Genomic DNA, 16,082 nt, shown 5'->3' on the forward strand with positions numbered 1-16,082 from the left:
TAGGGAAAGAATGCCTGGAAGCTTGTTTTTCAGTTTTCTGCTGTTTTTGTAGCACACAGAGAAAAAAGACAAAGAAGCAGAAAAACGGAAACATGAGGAAAAGGAGACCAAGCTCACCATGCAGGTCACAGCCCTGAATGAAAACCTGGCTACCATGAAGAAAGAGTGGCAAAGCAGTCAGAGGCGAGTGAGTGAGCTGGAGAAACAGACGGACGATTTACGTGGGGACATTGCTGTCTTGGAAGCAACAGTGCAGAATAATCAGGATGAGAGAAGAGCATTGCTGGAGAGGTAAGCTGTGATTATGACAATGTGGCATCATAGTTTGAGAAATGGATAGCCTCACACTGAAAACTTGTTTCACTTGATTCAGGATTCTCTATGCATGCTTTATTTAAACCCGTGTTTGTTCTTATTGCCTGTGCTGTGGGTGCAGTTTCCAGAGTGCAACCTTCTGTTGCTGCCAAAGCACAGCAAGGGGTGTTGGCAACAAACTATGCTCTTTGTGGGCACCCTGTCAAAGGGTGATCATTCTGTAGAAAATAAGGCAGGTTATTGGGATCTTACTCATCACCAAAGCCACAGCTCTGTGCTTGTGCTCAAAGATTTATGCCTATCCGTAAGAGCCTTCTAAATCCATTGGGCTCTTCTTGGTTTTCAGGTATGTATGTTGTGGCTTCTCATCTGACCTTTGTGTGAACCTCGCGAAGCATGACAGAGAGAACTTCTCTTACCTGAATTAAGTATCCATCTCCATTACTCTGAGGCTCCCATGCCTTGACTCAATTAGAATAGATGCACTAGTCATCCAGAAGCCTGGAGGAGACCCCTTAATATCTTCAGTAACAGAATTTGCATAGGACCTTCTAGATGTGCCCAGTACTCAGTGTTAGAAGACTGAACGTGTAATTGGATTACGTAGGCTAAAGTTCACAAAGAAGGCATTTTCTTCCTCCTAAAAATCTACAGTCTTATTTTCTCCAGTTCTGCTATTGTCTCTACAGTATATTTAAATCTTCAGGAAGCAGGAGGCATGAAAGGTTGTGGGAGTTACCTGAATGCAATGATTACCAGGGTAGAAGGAATGCCTGTGAGACAGAAGACTTTTTTCATCCTTATTTCCTGACGTGTTTGATGAGGTCAGGGTGGAAAACTTTTATTGGTACTGTCAAGCTTACTGATTTGTTTTTTGAGCAGAGACCTTGGGAAAGGATGGGATCAATTCAAGTGAGATCCTCTTTCTTTGGCAATCCCTCGCTGTACTGTGCTGAACTCATCCCATAGCCGTTTACAGCTTGGCAGAAAAACACCCTTTGAAATTTGGCTTTCAACAGTTAACTGAATTTCAGCTGATGGGAGGTGGTCTTACTAAAAGAGGGTGGTTTCTTTTCTGCTTTGTTGTTTGACCTGATCTGCAGCAGGTGGTTTGTGAGAGTGTCCTGTTCCGTGGGAGTATTTATCGGGACTTGCTGTTGATGGACTGCATTCAGCATTGTCCCTTTTTAGTTTTGGGAATAACTCTAGATATTAATAAGCTGCAGATACTTAGGAGCAATGTCAGATAATCTTAAACTGATTGTTACAACAGAACATTTTTCTAGTCAAGGCATCCAAAAACTTTTCACAGCGAGGATTTTTTTGGCTGGATTTTATGGGAGTAAATTCTCAGACATGACAACCTGCCCAAAGGAGGCAGTGTACATAGCCTTAAATGCTTTGTACTGACTAATTGTTTTTCTGCAGGTGTATAAAAAGTGAGGGAGAAATTGAAAAGCTTCAAGCCAAACTCGTAGAAATGAAGAAAAAGCTGGACAACACAACTGCTGCAATGCAGGAACTTGGCCGAGAAAACCAATCATTACAGGTATAATTTGATTTGTAGCTATTAAACCTGTTGATTCTGTTTGGGAACTTATGAGAATTTCAAATTTGTGTCAGATTGGTGGTGAGTTACCTTTCTAGAGTGAATTAAGATGTTACATTTGTAGTGTATGAGGGCCATCCTGCTGTCTGTGGGTTCTTAAATCTGCTTATAGTTCTGAAACTTGGAAGGTTTTCTTTCTGAACAAATATAAGCTCTGAGTATCATGACAGAATTGGTGCTTTTATACTGCAGTGGGTAGTGCATGCTGTGGAAATAGAGGGTATTAATGGGAATTAGACATACATTAAAAGAAAAATGCTGCTTTTTTACATCTTCTGTTTAGATCAAACACACCCAAGCTCTCAACAGGAAGTGGGCAGAAGACAATGAGGTACAGAATTGTATGGCCTGTGGAAAAGGCTTTTCGGTGACAGTGAGAAGGGTAGGTGTGTTTTACTTTGTGTCTGCGGGGATTTTCTGTTGTTTTCAAACTCTTAGATGGGATGCAAACTTCAGAATACAGTTATTGTTTGCAGTGCCTTAATGTATTAAAAATAAAGGCCATGGAGCTTACTTTATTCATGATTCTTTTTCCATTTTGACAGCATCACTTTATAAACAGTGTCAAAATATATCAATCCCCTGAGCAAGCAAGCAAAATTACAATGTTGTAAGGGTATTTACAGAGAACATATTTATAACCAGTCTGATCTAGATTTATGGGTATAAAAGGAGTGTAAATTTTTTGAAATTAGGTATGTGTGAAAATAGAGATATCACCATCATCTGGTGCTTTGTGACTATATAAACGCTAACTTGACATGAAACAGAAGAAACAACTGAATGTGTTTTAGGTCTGCAGTCAGACCCTCTTCGTAAAAACCAGTTATGGTCAGCTAAGATGTTAGCATGCCTTAGTTGGCTGGGTCTGCCCTTCTTCCAGAGATTACCATCCCTCCAACAAGTGACTTGGCAATGAAGTAGGCAACGGGTATTTGTGAGGTTCATTTTGCAGAGCTTCCTGACTTAGTCTTAGGTGACTCCCCTGACCTGTGTTAATTTGATGATGTTCTTTGGGTAGTCTTTGAACAAAGACTGCTGCATCCTTTGATTCAAGGATACTTCTCAATGTGAAAGCCAGTAGTTAGTTATATGTGTAAGAAGAACATATTTTATGATGAAGAGGACAAATTCAAGAGGAGGATGAACCTCAACCACTTAATTTCTGAAGCTGATGTATTCTCTTGACTCAGTGAAGCACATCTGAATATTTTACTCCTATACCCTTTAGAAAGGATTTACTTATATGCCCTTCTGTGTGCTATGTAACTACTATTTGAAAGTTCATACTAATTTTTCAAACATGAGAGTTGACTTGTCATGATCAGTGCCCTGTCACTGATGTTCAACATGTATGTTTCTTCTCTTTCACAGCATCACTGTAGACAGTGTGGAAATATCTTTTGTGCCGAGTGCTCAGCAAAGAATGCCTTAACTCCTTCTTCTAAGAAGCCTGTCCGAGTGTGTGATACTTGCTTTAATGACTTGCAAGGATAACTGGCGATTGTGAGTGACAAAGAAATGTTACACTAAAATTTACTATTTCTGTTGATGCACTTCGTTCAGCACTCAGACTACTATTCAGTTTGAACAACGATTGTAACACTTGGCAAGATTTAGTATATTTTAAAATGTTTATTGATACCAAGCAAAACTATTGTATTTTTTGTGAGATATGGGCTCAGATCATCCATAGCTTATTGCCATTTATCATGGAAAGAGCTTTTATGTCTAGATTAGAAATACCCAGTTATTTGTAAATAAAGTTTAAACAGAGGAGTAACAATGTATTTTTTTATCTTTTATTTTTTTGTTCAAGAGAAACAGCGTTTATTGTGATATTGAAGTTTATTCTTGTTTCCTTCAAAGAAAAAGGAAGATGCAAAAACTTGTGAGGATTTTATGTATCAGATGTTGCTGTGAAAGCATAACTAATTGTTGCATTTGATTGCATATCTGATGTTCTTTATAACCTCTTGTGATTTCGTTTTCTTTCTGTCTCTCTGATTCTTGCATTTTTCTCTCTAAAGTTTGAACTCCAGAGTGAGCATAATGGCTGGATTCAACTTCAACTCAGTTTTATTTGCCCACTTGTAGTATCAGCACCCAAGTCCTCATCCAAATACCACACTTGTGTACTGGAACATCTTTACATATACTGTATTATGTGGTTGGTGTGTGAGTGTGTCTGTCTTGCTGAGAGAGAGTATGTGTGAACAAATGATGAGGCAAAGTTTATTTGGCATTGTAGCAATATTACATGATACATTACAATATTTCATCCCATTGATTGATTTCACTTTTACATATTTGGTTGATGAATTGTAATATTCCAGAAACCAGAGTTTTAAAAAGCAAACAAACAATACTGGTAGTAGCCTGTAGCACATCTCTGCTCCTGCCCGTACCCTGAAAGCACTGAGAGATCCCTGCAGTTCTAAGGGACATCCAGACCTTCCAAGCCAGGTATCCCACTAAGAAAAAGTCTTTTTTGAGACTACTGCAGGTCGTCTGACCTTTTATTCTGTCCCTTCTCTCAGCTTTTGGTGGAAGAAGCTGAACTCCTGCTACACTTAACAAATGTCACTTTTCCATTACTCCGTCTGACCTCAGTTACTGGGGGCTCTGAAGTGTGATGTTAGTTATGTGATTTAGTCTGCTTGGAATGATGGTGTGAGTCTCCTGCTACTGGCTTCGTTATAGGCCAAACGGCTCTAAGAGGCCAATATACATGTCTTTAGATACCTATTTGTATTTTCTGTACTTGCAACAGAGGTTTCTTGTACAGTTCATGTAGGCTCCAAACTTCTGTTTTGTTGTGATTTTGTTTGCACCTCTTTGTTTTTGCCTGCCTGTTTCTAACTTTTCTTCCCTTTGTATCTGGTATTTCAAAATCCTTAAGGTTATTTCTTCCAAGCAGGGGTTATGCCTTCCAGTATTTAGGGACTCTTTGTCTTAAATACCCTAATACCAAATTTTGCCAGCTGTTCAGAGAAAGGGGTTGTGTTCTGAATTCCTCTACTTCTTGCCCAAGGTAGAGAATGAAATTCTGTCACAGTGATGGAAGCTTAGCCATCATCAGGAAGATTTGTTTGCTTTTATCTATTGACAGCTCTATATGTGAATGAAGAAGAGTCTCCTTTATGAAAAATATCTTGTCCTGATTAACTGTCAAGTGAAGAAACTTCTTAATCCCTCTATTCCAGAAGTAGTGGTCTATTATGTTTCATATCCCTTCTTAACTGTCTAGTTCTACATTTGCAGCTTCAAGGAGTTTTCTTAAAATTAAATCCTTATTTCCCAAAAGCCAACTGAATGATGTAACTGGTTTTCCTCACTGTAAAAGGGTTTGGGATACAACTGTGCATTATGTGAAATACTGACATGCTTTTTTGGTTTGCACTTGAGAATTGCTTGCTCAAAAAAAAAAAATAATGCTGCAACAGTTCCATGTGAACAGAGCCTCTGGACTCCCTGTTTCTCCTCATCAGTGTAACTGTTTGGCATAAGAATCTTTTGAATAGAAAATATAAACAGATCTCTGCCTCTGGGAAATTTTGGGTTTTTTTATTTATTTATTGAGAGCAACCGAAAAATTTGCTGTGGAGTCTTTTTTGTCTGACACAGGACTTTAGAAATGTGGGAAAATTAAAGATGTGACAATCGTGCTCCAGCCTAGATGCATTCTGTCCTATTGTGTAACACACAGGGTCTCATGCTGCCCTCAGGGTGAAGGACAACCACATGGAACAGGAGAGATTTTGAGAGGGAAGGGAGAAAGTACCCACAGCTGCAGAGGAAGAGGGAAATCTTTCAAGGGGAGCTAAGAAGACGGTTAAAAGACTCACTTATGTTTAGGCATTTTGCTTTTGAATGGGAATGTGTGAAAGCTCAGTAGAGACTTCTGCAGTGGTAGAAGCTCTAGTAGGGTTGTTCTTTAGCCTTTTGGGATCCCACTGTGTAATGAGGAGAGGCACCTCACTCAACAGACAGCTGAAACACTGCAGTTGATTTACTGCAGATCACACCTTAGTCTGGAGCTCTTCACATTCAGGGACAAAACCAGCTCAATTTTTGAAAGTTGCTTTTAGCTGACTAGTTTATATGACAAGCTTTTCAAGGGGATGGAAGTGCTTTTCAAACCCGCATCTTTAGAAAGAGATATTGTTAAAATCTGGAGGAATAGTGGTGGGATGTAAACTTTTCTGCCTGAGCGTTGAGTCTGCAGCAATAGGTCAGGATTTCTACAGCTTTTCACTGTAGTAAATTTATGACTCTATTGTCGAATCTTATGCTCCTTTTGTGCTTAAAATTTTTAGTGCTGGTCTGTATTTGTCGATGAGTGTTTGGTGTACTAGACTCTGTAATGATTGGCTTCACTGCCAGGTTGGAAGTTGTGCTCAAGCTCAGTAAAATGTCCCATAATGAGGGAAACTGGAAAGTGAAAAGCTTTGTATTTACCAATCTGCCTACAGATTCTGACTGTTATGATGGGCATGTTTCAGTAGAAATGTAGGATTTTTGTTTCACTGCTTTAAAATCTAAGTAATAGGAAAACCTAGTAAAAAACCTGGTGACTTTTACAATGCTAAGTCAGAGGATTCCAGACAAAATAGTTTAGTGTACTGACTTTTCAGACCACAGACACAGGAACAGAGGGAAAAACTAATAAAATGGCAGAAGGGACTAGAGTCTTGGAACTGGAGGAAGCACGGTGTTGTGTTTTCACAATCTCTAGTAAGAGGCAGATTGCTCTGATTCACTGAGAATTGGCCATTATAGAGGAAGAGGTGAAAATAATGGTAAAATCAGCACTCAAACCAGTAGGAGTGTGGGTTCCTCAAGCTGCCTTTGGTTACTAGTTATTACCATGGCATCAGGAATGGGAGTGAAGTGTGGGCTTTGTTCTTGAAACTATCTCCTCTTCAGGACACTCCATCCACATTCAGAATTTCAGGGAGAGCAGAATAGGACAGACTAGCTGCTATGTGGGCAGAGACAAGCTATGGAAGCTATCATAAAAGTACAGTAAGGACGGTCTTGTTAAGGGTGGGGAGAGGTTCTTTAACTTCCTTGAGACATCACCTGTCTTCCCAGTCAAAGACCCCCAGTCCCTTGCATGTTTTCCTCCAAAATGTCAAATCCCACTGTTCCACTCTGTCCTCGTGTCAGCAATACATCATACTTCTGTCTTGCAACCCCTCTAGAGGCAGGTAGGATTGCAGAGGTCAGTGGCAGGCTTTTGATCTTAGATGGCTGTATTTATTTCTCTGTTATTTATTTCTTCTCCCCCCGTATTCCCTACAGTAATCTTCCCCCTTCTGCAAAGGTTGAATAAAGAGGATAAAATTAGTGAGTCACAGTAGGAAAAGTTGCTGTCTGCAGATGAAGAGACAAAAGGAATTTTCTGCTGGAGCTTCCAACAGAGGCAAGAGGTTTACAGGGATCTCATTTTTCAGCTGGCTTCACTCTCTGGCACAAGAGTCCAGGGCTCTAGGGTACTGTGTGGGGTTTTTTTTCTCTGTTTTTGGAAGGTGTCAAGTAACGAAGTTGCCATGGAGCGTGGAGCGCTAGGTACACAAGAACAATGAATAACTACTTTTGTTGGCTTTGGGACCTTGAGGATTATTTGTGAATCCTCACTGGAGAAGCTTTCTTAGTGGAGCAAGAAGGGATTTGGGAGCAGAAGCATGAAGTAACCTTTCTGTGTTTGTATTACATGAGCAAGAACAATTGAGCCTCTCATGCTAGGTGTAAGAGAAATAACATTCCTAAAGAAGGGATCTGGAAAACTCGGGTGCTTTTCTGGATTGTTAAGTATCAGTTAACCACAAATTTGGAACAAATGCTTGTTGCAAAACTTTAAAAATTTATGGTCAGTGCTCAGTGATGGATAGAAAAATGCTGGAGCTGAAGTTCAACAGAATATAAACTATGCCAAGAAGAATGATATCATGGTTTGAGTATGTTGAAACTGATAAATTACTCCTCCAAGTACTGCCCTTCCTGCTGTCATATTCTCACAGGAGTAGGAAACGGCACTGTCATTTGCACTGTGCACTTTTTGCTGTCTAACTAATAGGATCTACAGTAAGTGGAATGACATAATTTGCATTGCATCTATTAGCTGTAGTCATTGGACAGAAGGTTTATTATTAGCTGGATTTTTCACTGTATACGTTTGGTCCCTTGCTATGTAAGGAGAATTGTACTCACAATTCCTTTTACCAAAAACGCAGTCATCATCTGAGAGCACATGTAACAGCAAAAGCCATGTTAGTCACATACATGTTGTCTTTGTAGAACTTAATTTTAAGATTATAAAATGAGAAAAAATGAATTTTTTGTATTTTCAAGGATCTTGCCAGTTGTCCAGTTCTTAGCTTCTGAAGTCTTGGCCTCAGCATCCCTTCTAGGATAAGTTTAAAATTATTGTCCAACCACAGCCTCTCCAAAAGCACTAAATGATGTACTTTTCAAAACCAGCTATAACTGGATAATAAAGTCTCACCACAGAAACTCAGTTTTGGGGGTATTTTTCTGTTTCTGTTTTTAAGGGGCACTGAATAAAGACTTTTGCATGTTTAGAGAGAATATTAGATACCATTTAAGTTCACAATAAGGAAGACTGCAGGTACTAGGTAATGTAATAAACTCTACCTATTGCCTGTAGCTCTCCACATACTATGCACTCACTGTGCAGCAGATCGAGAAGTATCTGTGCATTTGAACATTACTGGAGCCCTGCTAACCCTTTGGATTCATGTTACTATGAAAGCAGAAGCCTGGTGTTTTCCAATTTTCCGTCCCCCTATGGCCTAAACTAAACACTAAACCCAAATTCATCTGTATTTCTTGTCTTTTTTGGGTAAAGAGGGCTGGGGAAAAGTGTTCATTGTTATATGTCAACATGCTGGTGCTGGCAGGTCCAGGCTACTGCTGTTGGCTTTATGGCAAAGTCCTCCATTGTGTCACGCTGAAGCTTCATTCCTGGCACAAAAGGGATGTTTGAAAGAACGTCTCGTTGGGTTAGCAAATACCAGAACTTTTTATAGTAATATGTCCAAAATGCTGCTTGTATAGCAATTGTCACTTTTCTAAGAAAAGAAAAAAAGTCACAAAAAAAATCATAAAACCTCCCCATTTGATGCCATTACATAAGATTTCATTTAAGCTACCTCTCAGTGTGAAATTCAAACATTAGGTAAGTTTAATAAGGTTTTCTTACTGTTACAGTTATAGTGAATAAAGTTATAGTGAATGCCAAAATTGCAAAAGTTTACTGCCAAAATTGCAAAAGTTTACCACCAAAAAGGAAAAGAAAGTTGTCTTTTTTTTAAATGTGTGTTTGAAAGTATCCAACATTTTCAAGTTATTATACACTCTGTTATATTCTTTTAACTTCTGTAGTTTCAACCTTGCAAACTCTAGCTGCTGAACAGAAAATAAATCATAACCACAGGCTTTCATAATTGCAGTCTGCTGGGTAAAAACAATTTTGTATGCAGCTTTGTCATTTGGATATAGATAGCCTCAGACACCAAGTGTACCATTAATTTGGTTGTCTTTTTCTTCAGTACTCGAGATATGAACTTGATGAATGGTATTCTGTAATGGATGCGTGCCACAAAGTACATGGTCTCATTTGCCTTTTCTGAATTTTAATGATCAGTTTATTATTGCAGATGTGAATATTGTTCATACAGCTTAATTTCTGTATAATTGTATAAAATATAAATGGAAAAAATTATAAGTTTTTATCCGGTATTTAGAAATAATGTATAATAATAGACTTACGTTGCGGTTTTACTTACAGAGTACTGTACTTCTTTTAAACTGGATCATATCATCTTGATAGGCATAGATAGATTTTTTTTTTTGCATGAGTGTGTTTTGGTTTTGTTTCTTTTTAATTGAAGTTTGAGTCTCTTAAGTTCTATGTTCAGTGTTTGTGTTTACTACTTGTGATCATGTAGTCGTGCCTTACATTGTGAAAGAATTTAGTCCACTGTGCACTGTAATTCTTAAACTCTGTGATTTGGAAGGTTGCTGTGGATTTGGATGAGAAGATGACATCATGCATCAACCGGTTCTGTATAAATGATAATGAAATGTTACTGAAATGTCAATTTGTTTTCTAACCTGTTGAAGGAATTATTAATAACAATAAAAAAAATTAGACCTTTCTAATAGACCAGTTATGTCATTCAAAACTACCTTGCCCCATTTCAGGCAGCAAAGCTGCTTTGAAATGGGGGATATATAGTTTTTACAAGTGAACTGTTGCGAAGCTACATATCTAAGAACAAGCTAAACACTTCAGTTTCTTGGACTTAGGGGGAGCTGCAACAAAGGCTTTCACATTCCCGAGGACAGAGTCATAATGACTGTTTTTCAAATCTGTTTTTTTCACAGGTTAAATTCAGAGTAGGCTTTCCATTTGCAGTAGCTGTACAAGGTTGCTGGGTATCCCACATTTGGTTGGAGTCCTTCTGCCAGTGACTGTGTTCAGACATCACATTCAGACATCACAACTGGCATAACTGGAAGACTCAAAAGTAGCACTTGTTTTATTTTTTAGACTAACGAAAGTCTTACTTGTGAGATGGAAAGCTCCTTTGGGGTGGAACTGTGTTGCAGAGAGAAGCCAGATGATTAATGTGGGAGATCAGTCCTATGAGAGACACTATAGAATTGTGGGAGCATTAACAAAAAACTGTGTTTGGCTATTGAAGCAGATCTTGCTTGGGGGTCCGTGTTAAAGTGGACAAAGATGGAGAGGTCTCTGAAAGGCAATTTGAGTTGGGAAGTCAGTTTCTGCCTCGACTGTTTCCTGAGGCGTCTTTCTCTTGAGACCACAGAGGAGCCTGTTGAGCCTGCGTCTCCATGAAGACAGCCTGTGTGTGACTACTGTCCTCCTTGGAGACATGCTGGCCTCCTGGAATTACAGAATCTCTGGCACTACTTGTTTTGTAAAGTGAGCAGATTTGGCTTAAGGTTGTTTTGGTAAAAAATATACAGAGTGAAATACTCGCTTCCTTCTGCCAGCACTCAAAGCACAGAGCTTAGTCTGTCAGGTGTCAGCACTGGTTTCAAGATACTGTGAGCCTGTCCTGTCAGCATTGGTTTCAAGATACTGTGAGCCGCTGGTGAGCACTAGGTATGATGCAGTGTGCAGCTGAGCTTGGGATTGGGGACATGGAGCACGGCCATGTCAGCCAAGTTGTGGCTAAATGTTTGCAGCTTGTGTGGTGTCCCTGTGCAGATCTGCTGTCTGCACTCTGTTCTGCTCTCCTGCTTCACACATTCACCACTTGGCACGAAGCCTGAGTGGCTGTTCCTTTCCCAGGAAGCTTGCCCATCGTAGGCACAGGGGAAGAGCAGGAATGTGTGTATTACAGCAGCCTAGGCTGCATTTGGAGAGACTGAACCAGGTAAGTGCATACATATATATACATATATACACATTGTGTGATATTATAGTTTAGTAGGTAGAGATGCATAACTATCAGGAGCTATGGCTACACAATTGTAGTTTAATGAAATTTATTAATACAGTTTGAATGATGGAATAAGCCTTCTAGACTTCTCTGGTGAATGAATTCTCCTCACCAACACAGGGTTTTTTTCCTGTCACACTTTCTAGGAAATTACAAGCTGTATTAAAGCTTCCCTGGATGGACACAGTCTTCCCTAAATGAAGCAAAAGAGCTTCTAGGAGCCGTAAATTTGTTTCATGGCTCATTCTCCCCCTCCAATTTATTCCTACATGGCATGGTCTGAACTGCTCATTTTTGTCAAGTCAGAAATCTATTAGTTTCAGAAACTTAAGGCATTCTGGAAGAGATAACTGTGTTATCACCACAGCAATCTTCCACTGGCTGTGTCAGTGCAGTGCTGGCATTATTAAATTTCAGAGGATTCAACTGGGAAGCAGAACTCAGTGCTTTTCTTGGTTTCATGTCTTGTGGTGTAATTAGCAATTGCCATTTCTATCTGTGACTTCCATGCTTTCTGTAACAAGAAAAAATATTTGTAAACCAAGACAACCTAAAAAAATTCCATTAGTTCAGATGCATAAACACACAGAGCCTTTAGTTTTATTTAGCCTTTCTTCAGGCTCTTGCTCAGGCCACTACACACTGCTGGATTCTGTGTCTGTGGCCAGAGGTTTCCAGTGTATGTTTCCTTTTTGATTGGAAGGTAGGATTTGCTCTGTTTGCTTGTAATGGTGAAGTTTGTTGCAGGCTATTTCACCCATTTTTATGTGATGTTTATTAGTTCCTCTGTTCCTCTGATTAAGACAGCCCCAGTTCTATTTGCAAGTTCTGTTCCCTTCCAAGATCTACCATGTGCTGCCATCTGAATTCCAGTTTCTGTCATTGTACTGACAACATTCAGCTCTATAGTTGCTGTCATCCAGGCGCGAGGACAGGGGATGATGGCTGGAGAGATAATTTAAAATATGTAACTTCCTTCTCTCTCTGCTAATGCAGATGGTCTGATCACAGAAGCTGATTTGTCTCTGAATTGATTAGATATTGGACTACTCTTAAAAGGATTAATTCTTTGGACTAAAACCTTTAAAGGTCCCTTACAACCCAAACTATTCTCCAATTCTATGACATTGAGAAGATGGCAGCCCTGGTGTGAAGGCAGCTTTGAAAAGGAAAGGTCATATTTCAATAACAGGAAAAGGTAACAACTTCTTGAGTAGATACCTGTTCCAAGTACCAACCAGTGACTTGGATATGGAAAGAATTCACTAATTTCTTTTCCTTGAAAAAGTCTACTGCCATTTACTTTTAAGCATTAGTATTAGTGGTGGTCAAATTTCTGTGCATTAGGTATTGCAGAATGAAATTCAACTTACATGAGAAAGTAGAATACTGTGAAGTGCTTGACACGCTTTCAGATGTTATATACAGTGCTGTTACTAGAAATGGGATATGGTGTGAAAATGAGGGGCAAATTTATATAACAGCGAAATTAATCATACCATCTGTTCAGTCTGAAACTGCAAGATGGATGTTGTGCTAGATGAGCATGAGACAGTTTTCTGATCTGAGTACTACTGCATGTGAGTTGGTGGGCAGGGTTTGGTGTTGACTTCTCTGGAGGGGCTGACCATCTTCATTTCTGTGACACAAGAAGTGGCTCTTTGTTTTTTTTTTAAGCAATCAGAATTGATAATGTTTTTCAACAAGAATATGACCTGCTGTCAACCCTGATATAAAGCTGGTACATGTTCAACAGCAAAAATTCTGTAACAAATGTGTGAGCCAAAGCACTGAGGTGTTACTTTGTTTTGGTTTGGTTTTGGTCAATGTCACAACTGTAATAGATTCCTATCACAGCATGACCACTTTTAGGCTGCCAGGCTCCTTTGGGGAAAGTGTAGTTGTATAATTAGAAAAGAAAAAAAAGATGTGCTACTTACCTTGGCAGTCTCTGTTGGAGCTTGTAGCAAGAAGACCGCTATACACTGCCGATACCTGTTTTCATGCTGTATTAGGAAAGCATTTCTCAGGCTGAAGACTGTGGAAGAATGTGAAGAAGTGATATAGGTGCACCTCATACAGCTATCAGTCCCATTTTATATCACATCGATTATGATTGAAGAAATGATATATGGAATCATCTCTTCAATCCTGATAGGGTCAATTTTTTTTGTTGTGTGGGAAGCTTTCTTATTTCAAAATCTTAATTCTACTTGCATTTGTTTTATTTTTAAATACTTTATCATTGTGCAGCTAAGGTGCTTTTAAGTTTAACTGAGGATCATTAATAAATATTTCCCTTCAAAGTGGATTAATCATAACTGAAGTTAGGGGAGAACAAGTATCAAAAATTGAAGAGAAAGGCCCTATTTTTATTTTATTTAAATAAGTCCGTATGACGGCTGCCACATAGGGAAGTGGCTGCACTTGGGCTAATGGTGGGTTTGGGTTCTTCCTGGGTGTGTGCCTGAGCTGGTTGTCCTTCTGGGGATGCCCCCAGTTGGCTGCTGGCAGCAATATCTTGCAGGGCTAAGCATGTTGCCACTCTGTTTTCTACCAAACTTTTGGTCCTGAACATGACTTTGAGCATCATGTGGAAGGTTTCTTTGCAAGGGGACAAATTGACATGAATGTCACATCTGGAATGAAGGGGTGGCTTAAGTCTGCTATGAAGAAAGTTTAGGGGAAGAGGAGGGAAAAGCATCTTCAGGCAGTCAAAACCCTGTGGCAGACAACAGGCATACTTGGGTGGGCTGGTAGTAGCAGGGAGGGGGGCACAGCAACCTGTTTTAATGCTCTGGATTCACATGGCATTGCTTTTTTTTTTAACTGGAGTTGATGTTACTCTAAATGAAGCAATGGTGACCGAGGTGTGGGATTGCCTCCCTGTGAGCGCTCGCCCTAAGCAGAGCCCTGCTCCTGAATCCATGCAGCCTGAGAAGAGCTCAGATCTCAAGCTGCTGGGACAAGGCAGCATTTTTCTGAGCCTACTGCAGTTGACATATCTTTTTGATAAATTCATCTAGTCCATACAGCTTGAAGTCTTGTACTATGTACAGTATCTTGCTGCTGTGTAATGCTTCCTGTCCAAGCATTTCCAAGTGCTCAGAATGTTTCTGCAAGATGAAGAGCCCTATAATCCTAGTTTTCTAGAAAAGGGAAATGGAGCACAGACTGGTAAAGTACTGCAGCAAATCAGCAGCAGAAATTTGTAGCAGCAGAGGAAATATGTTTCTGAACTCATGCCTTCTGCCTGTCTGTGGTCAATAGGAAATAAAACTTTAGAGTTCTAAAAATGAATTTTCTGGGCAACGCTTGGCATCAAGGTCTCAATAATGTTTTCTAAAAGCAATTCTGTGGCTGTAAAGATTACCAGTCTTTGATACAGTAACATACCAGTGGGTCTGACCCTTTGAAATGTAGTGTAAACATTATTAATGGAGCAATAATAAGTAGTTACAAAGATTAAATCCAGAGTGGAATGATAAAAGGAAAGTGATCTTCTAATCAGAAATTATGTTGCTGCTTACAACCTTCAGAGATATGTTCCTACTGTAACACTTACATGTAAAATTACATCTCTTGTAACTTTGTTATGGTGTTTGCAGATAGTTCTGCTTTTGGGGTAGCTTCCTGGTGTTATGAGCAAACCATTTTACCTCTTATCCCTTCACTGATACATAGGTGGCTTTGGACTAGAATTATCTCGCATAATTTTTAGCTTCCTGCCTGCTGCCAAAAGGGTATTTCTATGATATCGCAACATATATATTTTTTCTAGTATTTGTATTGAGCCTTGTTTATTTCCAAAGTGAGTTCAACCCTCAGCAAACTAATGGATGCAAAAGTTAGATCAAAAATCAGGATTTCATTTTGATTAATGCGATGGATCACATGCGCTTTCTGAGAACATGCTAACTAATCTTTTAATGCTACCAGCAATGAAAGTCTCCTTGAGACTGCAAATAGATTGGCAATGTTCCCCAAGGTCATACATTCCAGACAATATTTAATTATTTTTTTTCCCCTGCAAAGGGACATTTTCTGTTGACACTAGAAGGTTTGCTTGTTGTTTTACGCAGAATGGTGGAAATCTGAACTGCAAGCTCTCTATAGTAATTTTTCTCACTATTTTTATTGTACCCCTCCCCAAGGGGTCCTGTATTAGGATGGGGCTTCCAAGTTGTTGCAAGACTACACGTTAGTAGCAGAGACTGCCATAGCTACAGCTGTAGCTGTAGAGAAGTCAGGCAATGAGGTCCAGGTTGCAGATAATGTCATAACCAGTGGACAGAACCTGGGATGCAGAAGGCAACTTTGTCTATTCTGATGCTGGATCACAAAGATAGAAAGACCCTGATTAGAAATCTCTGAATGTAGGAAATGCTGTCTTGGAAAAAAAAAATCCGAAAATCTTATTCCCATTCCCATTATGGATTTTTTGGCCAATCTTTTAGATGCAAACTGGAGGGTGGCTGCAGAAGCTGTTGACCTGGCACCTAGCCTGGGCTTACGCAGGATGTGGGGCTGCCCTCTCCTCCACCCTGCAGGCAAGAGGTGGCTAATGTGTTTGCTCTGTTTCTGCTGGGTTCATAGGGAGACGACTTAGGCAGGCAGGCAGACAGTGCTGGAGCACATTTTAAAAAGGGTTGTTATTC

General features: G+C 39.6%; 2 protein-coding genes across 3 annotated transcripts in view; one reads left to right on the forward strand and one right to left on the reverse strand.

Annotated features, from left to right (window-relative positions):
- The window catches only part of EEA1 (early endosome antigen 1), a 74,109-nt gene extending 63,993 nt beyond the window's left edge, over window positions 1–10,116 (forward strand). For both annotated transcript variants that reach the window (XM_027732239.2, XM_027732240.2), the window contains 4 exons: window positions 53–291; window positions 1,744–1,864; window positions 2,208–2,306; window positions 3,299–10,116. In XM_027732239.2, the coding sequence (XP_027588040.1) occupies window positions 53–291; window positions 1,744–1,864; window positions 2,208–2,306; window positions 3,299–3,421 (582 nt within the window). In that variant the 3' untranslated portion in view covers window positions 3,422–10,116. The remainder of the gene's footprint in view (window positions 1–52; window positions 292–1,743; window positions 1,865–2,207; window positions 2,307–3,298) is intronic.
- Window positions 10,117–11,522: 1,406 nt separating this feature from the next.
- The window catches only part of PLEKHG7 (pleckstrin homology and RhoGEF domain containing G7), a 31,653-nt gene continuing 27,093 nt past the window's right edge, over window positions 11,523–16,082 (reverse strand). Inside the window, exons 14-15 of the mRNA XM_039378242.1 lie at window positions 13,365–13,462; window positions 11,523–11,938 (exon numbers count right to left, since the gene is read on the reverse strand). Of these exons, the coding sequence (XP_039234176.1) occupies window positions 11,831–11,938; window positions 13,365–13,462 (206 nt within the window). The 3' untranslated portion in view covers window positions 11,523–11,830. The remainder of the gene's footprint in view (window positions 11,939–13,364; window positions 13,463–16,082) is intronic.

Source organism: Pipra filicauda, unplaced genomic scaffold (genome assembly GCF_003945595.2).
Source record: "Pipra filicauda isolate LSUMZ 115617 unplaced genomic scaffold, ASM394559v2 scaffold132_size2486313_pilon, whole genome shotgun sequence".
Classification (NCBI taxonomy): Eukaryota; Metazoa; Chordata; class Aves; order Passeriformes; family Pipridae; genus Pipra; species Pipra filicauda.